Raw genomic sequence first — 17,769 nt, forward strand, 5'->3', positions numbered from 1 at the left:
TGAGTGAAGTTATGTGAAGTTTAATATCAACTTGTTGAGTTCATGAGCCTCTTTATGTAATGATTATCTATTAAATAAGTACCTAGTGTTGATGAGTATATTGTGTTCAGTAGTATCTATTAAGTAAGTAGCTAGCTAGTGTTGATGAGTAATTTTTTTATTACAAAAAAACTATTTGCTGGCGTTGGACGAGCAGGCACGCCAGAGTTACGATGGACTTAGTGCTGATGCTGTACAGGTGTTACGTCAGCATGATGTATGATACTGCTGACGTGTCCTCCAACGCCGCCACTACATTTTAGCAATGGCGTCATATTAGTGGCGTCGTATGTCTACGCCAGTAAGGCCGTTTTTGGCACGCCATAGCTAGACTTTTTCACTAGTGTAGCCGGGCCTATTTGGGACAATTGCCAATTTAATAGAGTGAGATGAAATTTGAGGGAATTCAACATATTTTTTGTATGCTCCTGACAAACACACGTCTGAGTTGTCTGCCAATCATCAGGTGACACAAAATCCTAACAGGTAGGTATAGTTTCTCAGTTTGAGAAATATATAATAAAGATATATAAAAGCTGCCATGTGTCAAAGATATAAAAGCTGTCATAGAATCATGACCGGGGTAAGAAGTGAATTATACTCGCGGATTAATGCCCTCATATATGTTTCTCCCTCCCGATCAATTGATTCAAAATCATATGAAATCTCCATCCACCTCCAAGGCAGGATCGCGGCAGCCATCTCTGGATTTATGTATGCTGATACGCCTGCCCATTAGATAAATTTCCAAGCCATGGGTATAAAAATGGGCGACACTGACGACAACAACCATTTTGTAGTGTAGCAATGTGTTACAGATCAGGGACCGAATGGCTGCATCCTCCCTTCCAAAGCACCTCACAAAGGTGAAATATTTTTCCGCTTACCGTTGCTCGTTGTAAGTAGGTACTCAAGCTGGAAGGTTCGTCCAAGAACCATGTCGGCAGGCACTCACAAACACACACAGACATATTAGTGGTAACACTGAGAAGGTCACTTGTTCAGTTCAGAGTTTAAGCAACTTGCATCGGCAGATTAATCAATTAAATCAAATGCTTAATGTGTCCCTATGTTCCTCCCACCTTCAATTGAATCAAGAATCACATGAATCGCCAGGCACCAAATACTGAGCAAATTCCAACCACCAACACACTAGTTATCACTCGTAAACCGTAACAGTGTTCGTACTGAAACATAGATTCATATACTCTGATTTGTGTTGTACTTAAAATGCCATGACTGTGCATGGATTGATGTAGAGCCGGGGAGGCCACTTGTCATCATGGATTCGCAGTGTGGAGGGTTATAGATCTAATTTAGAGCAACTCTAGCAGAGTCATCATATTGACAGCCTCCATATCCTATATTCGCAGCCTCCATCGCCACACGGAATTACAGGTAACTACCATATGGACAGCGCTTCAAAAGGTATCCTCGAGACGCCATATATGGCGACTGTGGGGAGGGTGCTCCATATATACTATGACAATCCCTTACAAGATGAAGACTCTGCTAGAGTGCTTCTTTTGGGTCAAAATCGTTAATGGCGGTTTTTATGGCGACCGGACAAATATGACGACTCTACTAGAGTATCTCTTACCTTTCGTTTCAGTTGGCCATAGTTTTTGAGTTCAAAGATGAAAAGTCAGAATACAACAAATGTTTGTTTGGAATTGCTACACAATGTTACGAGAGACTTAATTTACCGATATATGTCAGTAGTGACATTATCTCTTTCGTTCCCCCATGTCTATCTTGGCTCCTCCCCTAATGGGAGAAGTATGGTGCATCTAGCTGCACCTATTTAGGTTTTTTTTAGAAAAGGAGGATGACCCCCGGCCTCTGCATCTGGGAGAAGCATACGACCAATTTATTGATTATTCTCGAGGACCTTACAAAGTATTACAAACAATATATCTGAATTCACCATCTTGGCAACATATGCCGCTACTCCTATCCATATGATGAAGGGATGCTAGTTGGGCCACTACCCAAAAGCCGGAAGCCCCAGCCGAGCCACATACCGGGTCTGGGGCACAATCCGGTCAGACGCACTCGTGTGTCGTCGCAACCATCTTCCACAGGCCCGTCTTCAGATTATATTGAGGCATCTACCTTGTCTGGCCACTCTGACATCGACATCACCATGACGCCAGATAGCTACCTCCTCCTGTGCGAGTCCATCTCCGCGCATCGGACGCCGAGCCTCCACAGCGCCATGCCGCCGATCTCCGCCGCCATCAATGTGTGAGATGAAGTACCGCTTCACCACGACAGGTACAAGGTAAGGAAGGGCGAGGTCCCCATCGGAGACACGGCCGGACGGGCCGCCACCAGGAACCAGACAACTTCTCCATACACGCCCAACATCCCCATGCCCAAGTCGGCGCCTTCAAGAAGGTGACGACGTTGTGGCGCCGCCGCCGCTTAGCCACCGGGGCTAGGGTTTTCACTCGGGCGCAGGGGAATGGGGGAGGCAGGGGAAGTTGAGCCTCGGCGCCGCCACCAAGGAGGGAATGGCGTCCGGTGCGCCATCGACGCCGTGACCGCCACCAGCGGCCAAGGGTTTCCCCCGGCCAAGCACCCTGCCGCCACCTCCGAACCAGCCACAGCATCAGCAAGCGCGTGCTCGCCGGAGATCCAGGCCGACCGGAGCTCATGCGTCACGAGCGGACCAGAACGCCTCAGATCTAACGAGCGGAGCCCGGGGCCTCCCCGCGCCACGACCAGCGCCCACCGGGACCTTGCTGCCCGCGCAGCCGAGGGGACCCGGCCAACCTCACCGACGAGCACTCCCAGAACAAAATAACTATAGGAGTACATCAGATAATTTGTTGAAATAACTATAGGAGGGTGGGATAACTTGATAATTTGTTGAAATTCGAGGGGATTTGACATGCTTCTATATACTGGTAATTTGAGGGGATTTGAAATATGTACAAGTAGGATGTTCTCAGTAAAAAAACATTACAAGTTTTCAAGTGTCACCAGTGTGGGGGGAAATGTGGCAAGATCATTTATTTCAGCCCGGCAAGATATTTTGAATGATGTAAAAACTATCACAAAGTCACGACTGAAGAAAAAGGTAAAATATACTAGAAAACTAGATGAATCCCCGCACGTTGCTGCGGGATATGTTGTGCTAAAATTTCTAATGTGGAGAGATACGATGTGTAAAGAAAAATAGTGATTTGCATCTACGTCAAAGCATTTCTCTTTTTGTGGGGAAAGCATATCTTTCAAATGAGTGTTAATGCAAAGGATTGAAATGATGAGTTAATACAAAAAAAATTCAAAACAAAGAAGTCTTTAAGTGACAACATGAAAAGAGTACATCAGATTCAGCATATAGCTAAAAGTAATAAATTCAGATGTTGGATCCATGTATGTGCGGTTATCATGTTACCTGAGCTGAACAACTATTCTTATTCTTGGAGTAACAAAAATGCAAGTAATCCATAACTATCTTCCAGAACAAAATAACTATAGGAGACAATTTTTTTTGCCACATACACAAAAACTTGTACAGAAATGTCACCTAGATTAACTTAACTTAAAATCTAGTACCAATGCATTAAAGTTGACAATCACTAACCTGCAACTCTCAAAAACAAACAAAATGACATTTTGAGACGTGAACTAATGGAGAATAGTATAGCAATAGAATAGGGAAACTCTTACCATCACCCGGCGGATCGCGGCGTCCGCGTCCGCCGCCTCCCCTGCCTCACACGTGTCCCAGTGAGATTCCACACACTATCCTCTGTCGAACGCGCTTCTGCAACAGAAGCTATGTTTCCGAAACATATATAGCGTTGCAATGGTCTATGACAAGTCTACGTTTTGTAATAAAATATCTCTTATGAATTTCTTTCTGCAACAAGACCTCGGTTGAAAAAAAAATTGCAACAAACAATCAGTTGCAAAAAAATGCAACAAAACAATTGTTGCAGAAAAATTCTGCAACAAGACCTATGTTGCAGAAAAATCCTGCAACAAGACCTATGTTGCAGAAATAATCCTGCAACAAGACCTGTGTTGCAGAAGTAATCCTGCAACAAGGCCTGGGTTGCAATAATGAAGGCACAGATCACAGATCTGATGGCTCGCGACCCAGCTGATCTTTTGAAAAGATCAGCCGGCGGACGCCTAGCACGCCCCAATAGAATAGGTGAAAAGTCGGAAGAAATAAAATTTATTCCATCAAGAACTATGAATGTGTGTAATGTAACTTTAAATATACTATGATCAAGACCTTTGACCTGAAAAAGACAATGACCATTAAGTCAGCATCAGAAATACTACATGGAGGTGCTAGGTAAGGAGTTGATGTCGAGATTCATATCGAGAATGGCATTATAAAGCCCATCGTTTGTCTCCTCAGATGCCCATTAATTTATGAGTTTGTAATGTCTATTTCAAGCTGCAACACTCACCCCACATGTTACATGAGAAGAAGAGAGAAACCGGCCAGTTTGGCCTGGCTGTCCAGGAGGGACTGAGCACATAATTACTCGACATGGTCAAGTATATTGCAACAATAGGTCAAGAGGACCACAACACCTCCAAGTCCAGAAACAACATCGATGTCCCCACTCATAAGCATAACACCGATAGAAAGGAGCAGCCTAGACGGTTTCCTCCGTAGCTGCAGACCCAGTTCACCAAAAAACGCTATCATTGCCATGCTAGAAACTCGACCATGTTGTTGTTAGAAATTTAGGGTTTGCGGTCTACCCCCTAATTCCTCTGCGCTTATCCGTGGTGCCGCTCACAATTCGCATATCTGAGACTAGGGGGTAGGGACCTTCTTATACTGTCTTTACAAAGAGTCCACCTCTTATACAGATATAAGATTCCTAGTCTTTTCCACTAGTTTCCGGGATAGAGTCCAGATCAAATAACCAACCACGATCATATTTGTCTGTTAACGGATTCTACCCATTATGTCCCCGGAGCACGCGCTTGTGAGCAACGCGCCATAATAGAGTGTAAATTCCTCTAATTACGTAGATCAACATTAGGGCTGTAACCTAACTATATGATCTAGCTCCTTCCAATCATCAGTGTACCCGGATAGTCTTTCCAATATAAATAGTATATTGTATTCCACTGATAATCGACCAGCTTCCTTAAGCATATATTACTTAAGTACATTCCAACAAGTGATAATTCCATGATAATCGTCTAAAGCAATTTCATGTATAAATACATGTATAATTCCATAATGAGGTATTCCAAACGTTAGTAATTTTCTAGTAATTTGAATATAGTTGCAGGACACATAATTCCAACATCTCCCACTTGTCCAAAACGATCATTCAATATTCTTAAACCCATAGCCTTAACATGCTTACCAAATACCTCATGACTAATAGGCTTAGTCAAGGGATCAGCAACCAGGTTAACAATACGTTGAAAATCCAAAGAAATATATAGTGATACCTTCCCTCAGTATGTTTCCTTGTTGTGACACTTAAGATCACTAGAGACCTTTAGTTTCCGCCTAATTATTCCAGCATAGCTGTCCTCGGCGCCTCAAGTATTCCTCCCTCGAGTGTAATGCCACCTTTATAGGCACCTTGAGTATTTTATTCCTCAAGTGAAAATTCCGCATCCATTGTTTTCCATCACATATATTAATAATATGATTAATTCCACATTGAGTCAAATAGATGATAACCATGTTGAATACAATTTCCAAAACCACATAATATCAAATCCAATCAGTACATGAAGCTCCATAAGCAACCATGTTTGGAAAGAAATTCCTGACCTCGGTCAGTGAATCCGCACCATATTAGTACTTCACAAAAAAAGGATATGCCTACCTAGACTTATTTATCATCTCATAGATACAGTAATAGCTTCCTCAATGTGTTTACCTTTAATATAAATTTCAAAACAAGTGACAGGTTGTGATGCACTTTCCACAATCTTATATAATGTGTGAGATTCCCTTAGCTGTTCATCTTTCCTTCCATTGCTTGAATGCAACATAAATTCCGAAAGCTAAGTTATGATAATATAATGAAGATACATACGAATTTCAGTACCATTTATTATTCCATTTTTCCTCGGGAGTTCAAATATAATTCCTCACCGAGTATGATTCCCTTTATCAAAGGTATTTTAATAGATTTTCAATTTTCCACAGAGAAACATTTCATAATATTTTGTATGTATTTCTACTCGTAAAACATAGGATGTTTCAAATGTTCCTTTCATATGAAAGTTAAAAGATGACCAAGCTTTCACTTCCATCAATGTGACTTTATCATTGCAAACAACAAAAAACAATGTTAATGTATACAATAATAATGCAAAATACTTTGCACTTACATTTGTAGATGACCGCCTTGCTTCATTTAGAAAACCATATGACCTGCTATTCCATTGATGTGAAGCTTGTTATAAGACCATACATTAATATACTCAATTAGCAAACCATGTATTTAGGTCCTCTTTCCCAAAATTCCAGGAGAGAGAGAGTTCCCACAAAGTATATTTTCCTCTGTGTGAATAATTTAATAACAAGAGTGACATTAAATATTCCAGTGAGCCAAATATCGTTACAAAAAATCACTTCCAGACAATAGGCTTACGGTTATTTGGTATGATATTAAGTTCCCAAACTATGCTCTTCCTCATTTGAGGTTATTCCTTCCCGCAATTCTTCCACCCATAGTTGACATTGAAAAAAAAACCTTAAGATCAATTTAGTGATTCCTCTAAAATTTAGAGTGACATCCCCCAACAATGCATAACAATTATCCAGACATGATCTTCCAAGCTAATTCCTCCCATTTATTCTAAGCAAGTCATGTTGGGAGTGTCACTTGTAGTTTCCTTGGGGTAAGATTATATTCCAGTATGATTGTCAATAATTCCACCCTTGATCATACAAATTATTGTGTTCCTACTTTCCACCAGTATTCCTTTTCCAGATAACTAAGGAAACACCCTTTGATCCACTAGAATAACCATGAAAATTTCCTGGTGTGCGCTTTGTAATAACTGGCAATTTAATGCCAAAATAGAAGATTTCCTTCCAGTCAAGTGACTGTACTAGATGGATAATGATATCAACAAATGACAGTACACAATGCTTCTTTCCAGGGGAGTATACAAGACATTCAATTCCTCCATTCAATTGTGTAGTGTACGGTATATTTCAATGGTGAATAGTTCCATGCTCTTTACATACAAACGATATATTCCTGAAGTGTACTCCCCCACCAATCGGTTGTTAAAATTATGATATTATTTAATCAACTGATTTTCCACTTCAGTATAACATGTGACCAGCACAATAAAACCTTCTGACTTATATTTTGAAAAAGTATATACATAACCATATCAAGTACAATCATTAATGAATGCGATAAATAATCAGACCTCTAGTGGGGATGTCCAAATAAATACCATAAGTATATCAAATAGAAACGATGTGAAGCCTTTTATCTCCTTCCACCTTAATAAAAAAGGTATATTAAAAAAATGTGCTTCACATGTACCATAGTCCTCCCACTAAAGTTTAAAATTCCAGAATCAATAAGCCTCTTGATACAGTTCCAAGATATGTGACCAAGTCGTTGATGATGTAGATAATAGATTCCAAGCATGTGTTCCCATTGTCGATATTCCTCCATATGGAGTTATCTTCCCCAAATAACAATTTGGGTTGGTGACTTCCAATGGACCATCAAGAAAGAATAAACCATTGTGTGAAATTCCGTAATGCACTAATTTTATTATTGAGCAATATTTCCACTCTTCCTTTTCCAAATAGTATAAGATAGTCAATAAATTCCAAGATAGAACAATAAACCAAATCCCTTCTCACTGAAGTTGCACATAGTGTCCTATAACAATAATAGTTTTCCTCCACAAGGGAGTTTCATGGCATAATTTCCAATCCAAAGTACATCAATTTTCCTTTGAAATTGTTGCATGACAATAAAGTTGCCCGTTAAGTGCGAGCAAATTTCCTTTTCCATGGAGTGGTTCCCATCTTCCTCCATAAATAAGTGATGTTCCATAATAGGCACTTCCTCTTAGCCAATTCTATTAGCAAAAAATATATCTTCCTCTTCAAGGTGTAGTCAACCATAATTGGTCAGATCATTCCCTCAAAGATTTTCATGTCTTCCTCCATAGAACAAATAGTATCCCATATTGGATAGATTGAATAACCACTCACGATGACAAGTGTATATAAAATTATTCCAACCATTTTGGCATATAGTTTATGACAACTATGACTTGCACTAAGAAACCAACTATCTATAATTTCTGAGAGATATTCCGCCCAAAAAGAAGGTGTTTCTGATTGCACATTATTTTCCATGCAATGTAATCACTCTCATATTGAATAGTAAAAAAAGAACCAATTGAATAACCCCAAATAATTATGCAAGTCATAGGTTATCCATATTCCAGGTGTCACATTATATATTTCCTTTTCCATAACAATGACATTTTAATTTTGCCTTTCCGGTTTGTTCTGTTAAATAATGTGAACAACATTCACCGTAGAATATATAACCATTATTATCTATTTCCAAACCGTGATAATAGAGTCACGTAATCATAATTTCCATGCTCTAAGTAACAAAGAGAAAAATACCGTTGGGTGTCATTATTGAGAAAAAAAAGTGTTACCGATCTAATCCGTAGACTTCAGAAATCAACTGAATAAATGACGTGAGCACGTCTCTGTAATCCTTCCTCGGTCCACTTGAATTGCTTATTGATGGGCAAAAGTAGTACTTACTCTGCAAGTAGTACTATTCCTCGATCGCTCAAAAGTCAGAACCTCTAGCAATCTGTGTTTCCTTGCGTTCTCAGTTTGGTGAAGTATCAACTTGCATGGCTTCTCGTCTGTTGAACCCGAACGAGAGAATAAACATAGACTGTCTTCCGTATTCATTGTTACTTAGAGCATGTCCATTGTGAGTTTGCTAGTACAATCAGAAGCAAGCAAAAAATTGTTCCTCAATCCACGTGAGCAGAAGTTGGGCATGTCCATTGCTTTCCAGGATCCCTCCATCTATGTGCAATAGGAAATTATCTCACAGGGAGTGACATATTTAATCTTGTATAGTTGTCCCTGCACGACTGTTACATGATGCTGAGTAAATCTTTGACCTCCATACCCGATTAAATTAATAAAAAAATCCATTAACGATTTCCGGCAGCGAATCTTCCCGTGCTTCTGATCGCACACGCAGACGTATCGATCTGCTCCTACTTGGTAGTAGCATAGTACTCCTATCTCTCCGATCGAATGCAAATGTACGCAATACAAGAACGTGGGACTCGGCAGCGGCGCATGAGTATTACAGACGATGAAAAAACAGACTGCGCCACAGGAGTACGACACGACAGCGGGTTGGCAGGATCAAGCTAAGCACCAGGAAAGCGGCGGCGACGGGTCGATCTGAAAGAGGCTACTACGCTGCAGATGAGCGACATACCAAGTCGGCAGAGTTACGCAGCGGATCAGCAATTGTTCCGGTTATAGCCGGATCACCCGTCGGATGAACCTTGCTCTTGATGCCAATGTTAGAAATTTAGGGTTTGCGGTCTATCCCCTAATTTCTCTGCGCTTATCCGTGGTGTCGCTCACAATTCGCATATCTGAGGCTAGGGGGTAGGGACCTACTTATACTGTCTTTACAAAGAGTCCACCTCTTATACAGATATAAGATTCCTAGTCTTTTTCACTAGTTTCCGGGATAGAGTCTAGATCAAATAACCAACCACGATCATATTTGTCTGTTAACGGATTCTACCCGTTATGTCTCCGGAGCACGCGTTTGTGAGCAACGCGCCATAATAGAGTGTAAATTCCTCTAATTACGTAGATCAACATTAGGGCTGTGACCTAACTATATGATCTAGCTCCTTCCAATCATCAGTGTACCCGGATAGTCTTTCCAATATAAATAGTATATTGTATTCCAATAATAATCGACCAGCTTCCTTAAGCATATATTACTTAAGTACATTCCAACAAGTGATAATTCCATGATAATCATCTAAAGCAATTTCATGTATAAATACTTGTATAATTCCATAATGAGGTATTCCGAACATTAGTAATTTTCTAGTAATTTGAATATAGTTGCAGGACACATAATTCCAACAGTTGTATCTTCCTCATTTAGTCCTCAAAGCTGAACTGCAGCTCCGGCTCCTCTATTAAGAGACTATAGTGTTCATAATTTTTGTCCCTGCAAAAAAATCATAATTTCTAGAACGCTATTCAGTTTTGCTGATCTGCCATCGACCAAACAAAAGAAACTAAACCTACATGGAACACTTACACATACGTTAGTATAGAGGAACTATTGTGGGATTTGAATTAAAAAGGAAGCGAGCCATCATGATATGTAGTTTTCTAGTATATTCTAATGTGGGAGTATGTATATCAACTCAGAAACATAAAATTTGCATGTACCTTCAGACTGTAGCATGTGTGCGAATTAACCTTCAGTAAGAAAATAAGAAGTGGAAAAACGTTTCAGAGTTGGACAGCACCAAGTAACACATCACTTTGAAATTGGTTGAGTTATTTTATTTACCACCTAGGATGTAATGCTTATAATCAGTCCACCTAAAGCATGAAACATGACAGTGACCAGAAGCACGAAAGAAGACAGTCTTCAGTACGCTGTTTAGAAAGCAGCAAGATAATTATGATGGCTTGTGTATACATCAATATATTTAACTCAATCCACCTGAAGCATGAAAAAAACAGTGAACTGAAGCACGAAAGAAGATAGTCTTCCTTGTGTATACATCAAGATATTTAACAAAAAATAGATTGAGAGAGTCTACTTACAGATAGTGGCACATAGAGCTATTCAACGGGAACAAATTACTTGGTAATGTAATACTTGACCAATGAATACGTGCCCATGCATAAATTCTATTGGACATACTTGAATAAGACAAATGCCCAACACAGCCGAGATGATACCCCTGCCAGTATGCAAGGAACATGTCGTAAAGCTGCTGCAAGTAGTGCAGATGTTGTATATCATGATGCGCGACAAATATAGAAAAACAGGGGGCGGAAACCCTAGATCAACACCTGATTAGAACAAATCGGGCCTAGTACAAATAGAGAAAAATAGGGGAAACCTAGATCAGCACTGGATTAGAACGAGTCGGTCCGAGCCGAGGCATGTCCGGAGAGAGGAGGCAACGGAGTCGACTTACGTGTCTTCCTCCTTTAGTCCTTGGAGCTGAACTGCGGCTCTGGCTTGCCCTCGACGATGTTGATGAGATTATTGATGCACCAGCCAGTCTCTAGATCGATCTTCTTGAGATCCGGTCACTGCTCCACCGTCGCCATTATACCCGCCGGTTTTGCCCCGGGACGGCCGCCGCAAACCCTAGAGGAGGGACGACCACCGCAAACCCTATAGGAGGCTGGCTTCTCTTGCGTTCGTCGCTTCGCCGGGGTTTTTTTTTAGGGCAAGCAAAGAGCTTTATTACGAAACGTGCTGGGCAAGATCGCCCATTACAAACTCAGCAACATTTGCTGGGAGTACATGATCAGCAACTAGAATATCACCCACTTGATGGGATAGGCCTAATCTGGCCATATGATGTGCTGGCATATTAGCCTCGCGCTTACAATGGGCAAACACACAAGTGAAGAACCAAAGCCTGGACTGCACCTTAATGTCTTCAATCGCCTGCGCTTGACGCGAACAATCAGGGGCGCGTCTGTTTAGAGCCTATTCCAGCATTAGAGCATCCATCTCCACAGTCAACCGCACGACCCCCAGTTCAGCCGCAAGATCCAAAGCTTGCTCCACTACACGTAACTCGGTGCTGAACACATCAGCGACATGATCAATCCGTCCCGCCCACGCAGCCACAACCTCTAATAGCGAATTGAGCGTGCTTCATTGGTTTCTCTCCCTCCCTAACCTTGTTGCGTTGAGTCCACCACTGCCACCACATGACAATGATAATCATCTGGTCCTTTTCGACGAGCTGCCACAAATATTCCAAGGTTGTGTGAATGCTATCGCACTCTGACAGCCGCTGTCTAGCATACTCAAGGCCAATTCCCCGCCACACCTGCTTAATTTCGTGGCATTCCACAAACAGGTGTTTAGCCGACTCATTTCTCGAATTGCACAGGAAACACTTGTGATCCTCAATTGCCATTCCCCTTCGACAAAGAATATCTTTAGTGGCTAGTGTGTTATGCACAAGGCGCCACATAAAATGCCTAACCTTGCCTGGGCATGGCAGTTTCCATATCCTCTTCCACGTTGCCTCTCCTCCACCCTCTAGATCACCGGCCACCTGAGGAATCCCATCCCCTTGTGCAGCCCCGGTCTCGGCCAATGCCCTCTTCAGCTTGTACGCCTGCTTGACGGAGAATACGCCCTTGGGGTCAAAGTGCCAGGCCAAGAAGTCGACTGCTCCATCTCATTGAGGAATTTGAAGAATCAACTCCGCATCCTCCTCCCAAAAGGTATCTCGGACCAGTTCCGTGTCCCATTTGCCGCTCGATGGATCTATGAGCTCAGCGACCCTCGTCAACAGGTTTCCTCCACGAGGGGTGATCACACGCCTAGACCAAGCTCTGGGTATCCATGGATCGTCCCAAATGCGAATGTTTTTCCCGTCTCCCACACACCATATCATCCCTTGCTTGACTAGGTCAATTCCGTAGGTGATGCTGCGCCACGCATAGGACATGTTTGTGACCTGGCCCGCATCCAGAATGGAGCTCTCCGGATAGTACTTGGCCTTCAAGAGCTGTGTGCACAGGTTGTCTGGGTTTTCAATCAGACGCCACACTTGCCTTGCAAGCATAGCAATGTTAAAGTCATGAATATCCCGGAAACCAAGTCCCCCCCTACCCTTCGACCTTGTAAGTTTTTGCCACCCAATCCAATGGATCTTATTATCATTATCTTGCCGGCTCCACCAGTACCGCGCAATCATAGAACTCAGCTCTTCGCAAAAGGACTTGGTGAGGTAGAAGACTGACATTGCAAAGGTTGGAACCGCCTGCGCAACACCCTTAACCAGAATTTCCTTGCCTTGCCAGGATAGAGTCCTCTCATTCCAGCCCTGCATATAGTTCCATATCCGGTCTTTTAGATAAGCAAAGGCCTTTCATTTTGACCGGCCGATATACACTGGGAGTCCCAGGTATTTCTCATTATACACCTCACTAACAATGCCCAAGGCTCCTTTCACATCTCCTTTGGTCTGTCCGGAGCAGTTTTTACTGAACATTACTGCAGATTTTTCGTGATTAACACACTGCCCCGAGCACCTCTCATAGACCTGAAGTATACGTTGCGGTTCCGCAGCTTCAGCAACCCGCGCTCGCATCAGGAGTACCGAATCATCAGCAAAAAAACAGGTGCGAAATGGATGGCGCACCCGGACAGATTTGTATGCCTCCAAACGAACCACGCTGTTGGGACTCATTTAGAAGAGCCGACAATCCTTCAGCACAAATGACAAACAGGTAGGGAGAACTTGGATCGCCTTGCCGGAGCCCTCTAGATGGCACAAATTGTTGGGAGAGATCCCCATTGATTTTGATCCTGTATCTCATCGAAACTACGCACTTCATCACAAGCTTGACCCAGCTGCTTGCAAACCCCAATTTATACATCATCGCTTCAAGGAAAGCCCACTCTACACGGTCATATGCTTTGCTCACGTCCACTTTAATCGTAGCAAACTCTTCCTTCCCTGACCTTCTGTTCATCAGGAAATGTGATATCTCATATGCCATGAGGATGTTATCTGTTATCAACCGTCCAGGTACAAACGCACTCTGGTTATCCGAGATGATCTGTGGCAGGATAAGCTTGAGGCGATTCGCCACAACTTTGGAGATTATCTGTTACACAAACTTATTGGCATGAGATCCTTTATCCGTGAAGGGTTTTTTACCTTGGGTATTAGCACCACATGAGTATCATTCCAACCCGCTGGCATCTCACCACCCTCCAGAACATGTCGCACCTCATCAATGATATTCCTGCCCATTAACTGCCAATATTTCTTGAAAACCACCGCGGGCATGCCATCCGGCCCATGTGCTTTGAGATCTCCGATCTGATCTAGAGCAGTTTTGATTTCCATATCAGAGAATGCAGCAGTAAGGCTATCATTCATAGCACTAGTCACCTTCACTTGCACAGCCCTGAGAAGCTCATCATATTGGCCATTGCCATTGGAGGTGAATAGGTCCTGAAAATAAGACACGACATAGTTAGTGAGCTCTCTTCCTTCCTCTACAACTACTCCATCCTCCCTCCTAAGCCTCTGTATCCTGTTGGCCTTCCTTCTCGCCGAGGCATATCGAAAGAAAAACTTTGTGTTTCTATCCCCATCCTTCATCCACCAAACATGAGCACGTTGCCTCCACTTAATATCAAGCACTTCTTCCAAATGATCAACCAAACACCATAACCTCACCTACTCAGCCACCTTCTCGGGTGAGACCCCTTGTTTTCTACAAGCTTCCAACTCTCGCTTTGCCTCCTTCAACTTCTTTTCCGTATCCCCCACCACATCCCTGCTCCATCTAGATAGATCACGCGCCACCCCCTCCAGCGTCGTGGCCACATCCGGCACTCCACCTTCTCGTACTCTTCTCCATGCTTCCTCCACCACCAAGTTGCAGCCCTCTTCCTTCAGCCACCGGGCCTCAAAGCGAAAGCATCCCCGTCCCTTCCTCCCCCTGTCCCCCACCTCCTCCGTGTCCACCACCACCGGCCGGTGATCGGAGTGCCTCGGGAACTCATTCCGAACACGGAACTCCGGGAATTTTGAACACCATTCCATGTTAGCAGTGGCCCGGTCGAGACGCCCACAAACATACCCTTCCGCATGCGTACAGTTGTTCCACCAAGTGATAACATCTCCCTCGTATCCTAGATCACTCAACTTGCACTCCTCCAACGCCTCCTTAAACTGATTCATGCACCCCTCCGGTCGGTCCACACCACCTCTCTTCTCCTCATTAGACATGATCTCATTAAAATCACCCAAACATAGCCACGGCCTCCCCTCCTGCTGTTGCTGATTAAGCAAGTGCATCGTCCTCCAGGTTTCCTTCTTTCTTCCCCATTGCGACTCCCCATACACTCCAGTAATCCTCCAAGTTGAGTCATCCTCCTCCGTTATATCCGCATCAATGTGCCTTCTACCCACCGACCGCAAAGAGAGATTGATGCCCCTCCTCCAGAAAATAGCCACCCCTGGCTCCTTCCTTCTGAGTCCTTCGCACACATATTTGCCAACCCTAGCTTCCACCTGTACTGTTCCAGCTCCTTCTCCAGCAGCTTTGTCTCGCACAAAAACAAAACATCGGGATCCTCCACCCTCTTGAGGTCCAAGAGGCCACGAACTGCCGGGCCATTCCCGAGTCCCCAACAGTTCCAGCTTACAATCCTCATTGCGTCCGGCGGGGCTGCTCTGGCAGCCCGGCCGATATCGTGTTTAAAGGAGACGTCTTAGTTGCACCCATCACCTTATCACCCCCTCCTCCACCCTTCCCTTCTTTCTCAAGTGCTCCTCTTCTTCCCCCTCCACATCCCTCTTCTTCCCTAACACACGATCAACTACACTGTCTTCTTTTGACACCACCGGCCCTTCCCTTCTAACCTTCTTGTATTTCTTTGGTATATGCGCGCCACTCTTCCCTCTCCCATCCTCCTTTGCAGTGCTTTCTTCCACTACTTCCTTCACAGTCTGCATCTCTGGTTGGAGCACACCTCCCTTGCCTACCTGCCCCTCGTCCATCTCCACCTCCATAGCCGCTCCTTCCCCCCCCACCATTGGCATTAGCGTCGATCACCTCCTTGCTTCCACTGTCTGCATGAAAGGTATCCTCTTTTGAAGCCCCCCTCCCCCGCACGCCTTAGTGATCTTGCTGGGGCTATTGACTTCTTCTCCCTCCTCCGTCCGTTCCTCTCCTGTCTGAGGGACAGATTTTCGCCAGCTAAGGCTATCACTGCGAGACTTACCACCCAACCTCCCACCCCCATACAATCGCCCATTTCCAGAGCCGCTCCCACTCCCATTCTGGTTGTTTCTCCACATCCTTCCTTCCTCTAGACCACGACGTCTCCCCATGTCAGCACGCAACCATCGCCCGTACTGCGCCTTCTCCCCCTTCTTCAGCTTGGTCGAACACCCTTTCTCCACATGTCCAATGATTCCACATATATAACAGAAGTCAGGGAGGTATTCGTACTCAAAACGGCAAAAAGGCCTCTCTTCTCAACATTTCCTTCATTTTCACGCTCCTTCTCCTCATCACTCTCCGACTCCTCATCCAGCGCGACTCCCCTCATTATCGGTTTATTGATCGGCATACACACCTTAATGTGCAAAAACCTCCCCACCACCGAACCATCCTCTTCGGAGTCCATCTCCACGTACTTGCCTACTAGATTTCCAATCTCCTCCGCCATCTCCTCCTCCATCTTCCCCAACGGCAAGCCAAACACTCTGAACCAAACAGGGACCTCCTCGAACACATACTGCTCAATTCGCTTGCTCGGCACAAAATCCACCATCACAACGAGGTCATTATCGAACATCCATGGTCCATCCTCCAACGCCTTGCGCTTGCCTGACTCTTGTTTGAAGGTGAATATGAAGATATTCTCGCCCAGCTCTTTGCAGTCCACGCCCTTCAGGGGACACCAGCACTTTCCCAGCGATAGGCAGATCGCATACGGGTGCGCGGGTCTCTCCGACATCACCTTCCCCACCGCTTGGATCTCACCCTTACTCTCCTTTGCCCGCGATGTCCACCGGATCTTCACTCCTTTCCTCTCCTCCTCCGACAGCTTCATCTTCTCCATCAACCCCGCAACCTTTTCCACGGTGGCTCGTACTCAGCGTCTGTGACTGAAACCCTAGACGGGTGTTTTACGATCGTGTGCCCTAGAAAGCACCCGAAAGGCTTTTGGTGGAATACGGGGGAGTCCCGCTGGGCGGACAGTGCGCCTCGCTGCGGGACGGGGATCACTCCACGGCACCCACCGGCGATCAGATCTGAGCGCACGGGGCGGACGCACCACGGGAACCAGGAGGGAACAAATCGCTTCCATGATCGCCGGACATACCAACCGTCACCGCGTACGTGGGACGGACCGCAGGAGTGTTTACTTGGACCCTTCCCAAGTGGCTGAAACTGCTTCGCCGGGGGTTGATACCGTGGGGATGGGAGACGGGGAGGCCAACTTATGAGGGATTCAAGACGTTTCGTTTTGGGGAGGTTTGCTTTTGCTTCCGCTGGTCGAGGAATAGAGATCCAAATGGGAGGGGCACATATTGTGGAGCACCGAGGGGTCATCTCGTAGGATGGCAGGCTCTCTCGTGGGTTGTAATAGCAGTAACTAAAGCCACGTGCTAGTAAAAAAACTTTTGGGTGGAATACCATCAAGTGATGCTACGTGAACATGGAGAAAAAAACCAAGAGTTAAAGTGACGTGGATGGAAATTGCTGAGGTGGCTAGACGATGATGTGGACGGGCTGCTGTTGGGGAACGTCGCAGAAATTCAAAATTTTCCTACGTGTCACCAAGATCTATCTATGGAGAAACCAGCAACGAGGGGAAGGAGAGTGCATCTACATACCCTTGTAGATCGCTAAGCGGAAGCGTTCAAGAGAACGGGGTTGAAGGAGTCGTACTCGTCGTGATCCAAATCACC

General features: G+C 44.4%; 1 protein-coding gene across 1 annotated transcript; it reads right to left on the reverse strand.

Annotated features, from left to right (window-relative positions):
- Positions 1-2,466: 2,466 nt before the first annotated feature.
- On the reverse strand, positions 2,467-15,141 carry LOC147958317 (uncharacterized). The gene is made up of 6 exons (XM_087532049.1): positions 14,530-15,141; positions 13,990-14,289; positions 13,754-13,936; positions 13,010-13,149; positions 12,710-12,877; positions 2,467-2,848 (listed from the first exon to the last, which is right to left on the reverse strand). Exons 1-6 carry the CDS (start codon positions 15,139-15,141, stop codon positions 2,467-2,469), a joined length of 1,785 nt encoding a protein of 594 aa, XP_087388175.1.
- Between the last annotated feature and the right edge of the window lie 2,628 nt (positions 15,142-17,769).

This window comes from Triticum urartu, chromosome 7A, assembly GCF_056163025.1.
Source record: "Triticum urartu cultivar PI428250 chromosome 7A, HENAU_Tu73, whole genome shotgun sequence".
Classification (NCBI taxonomy): Eukaryota; Viridiplantae; Streptophyta; class Magnoliopsida; order Poales; family Poaceae; genus Triticum; species Triticum urartu.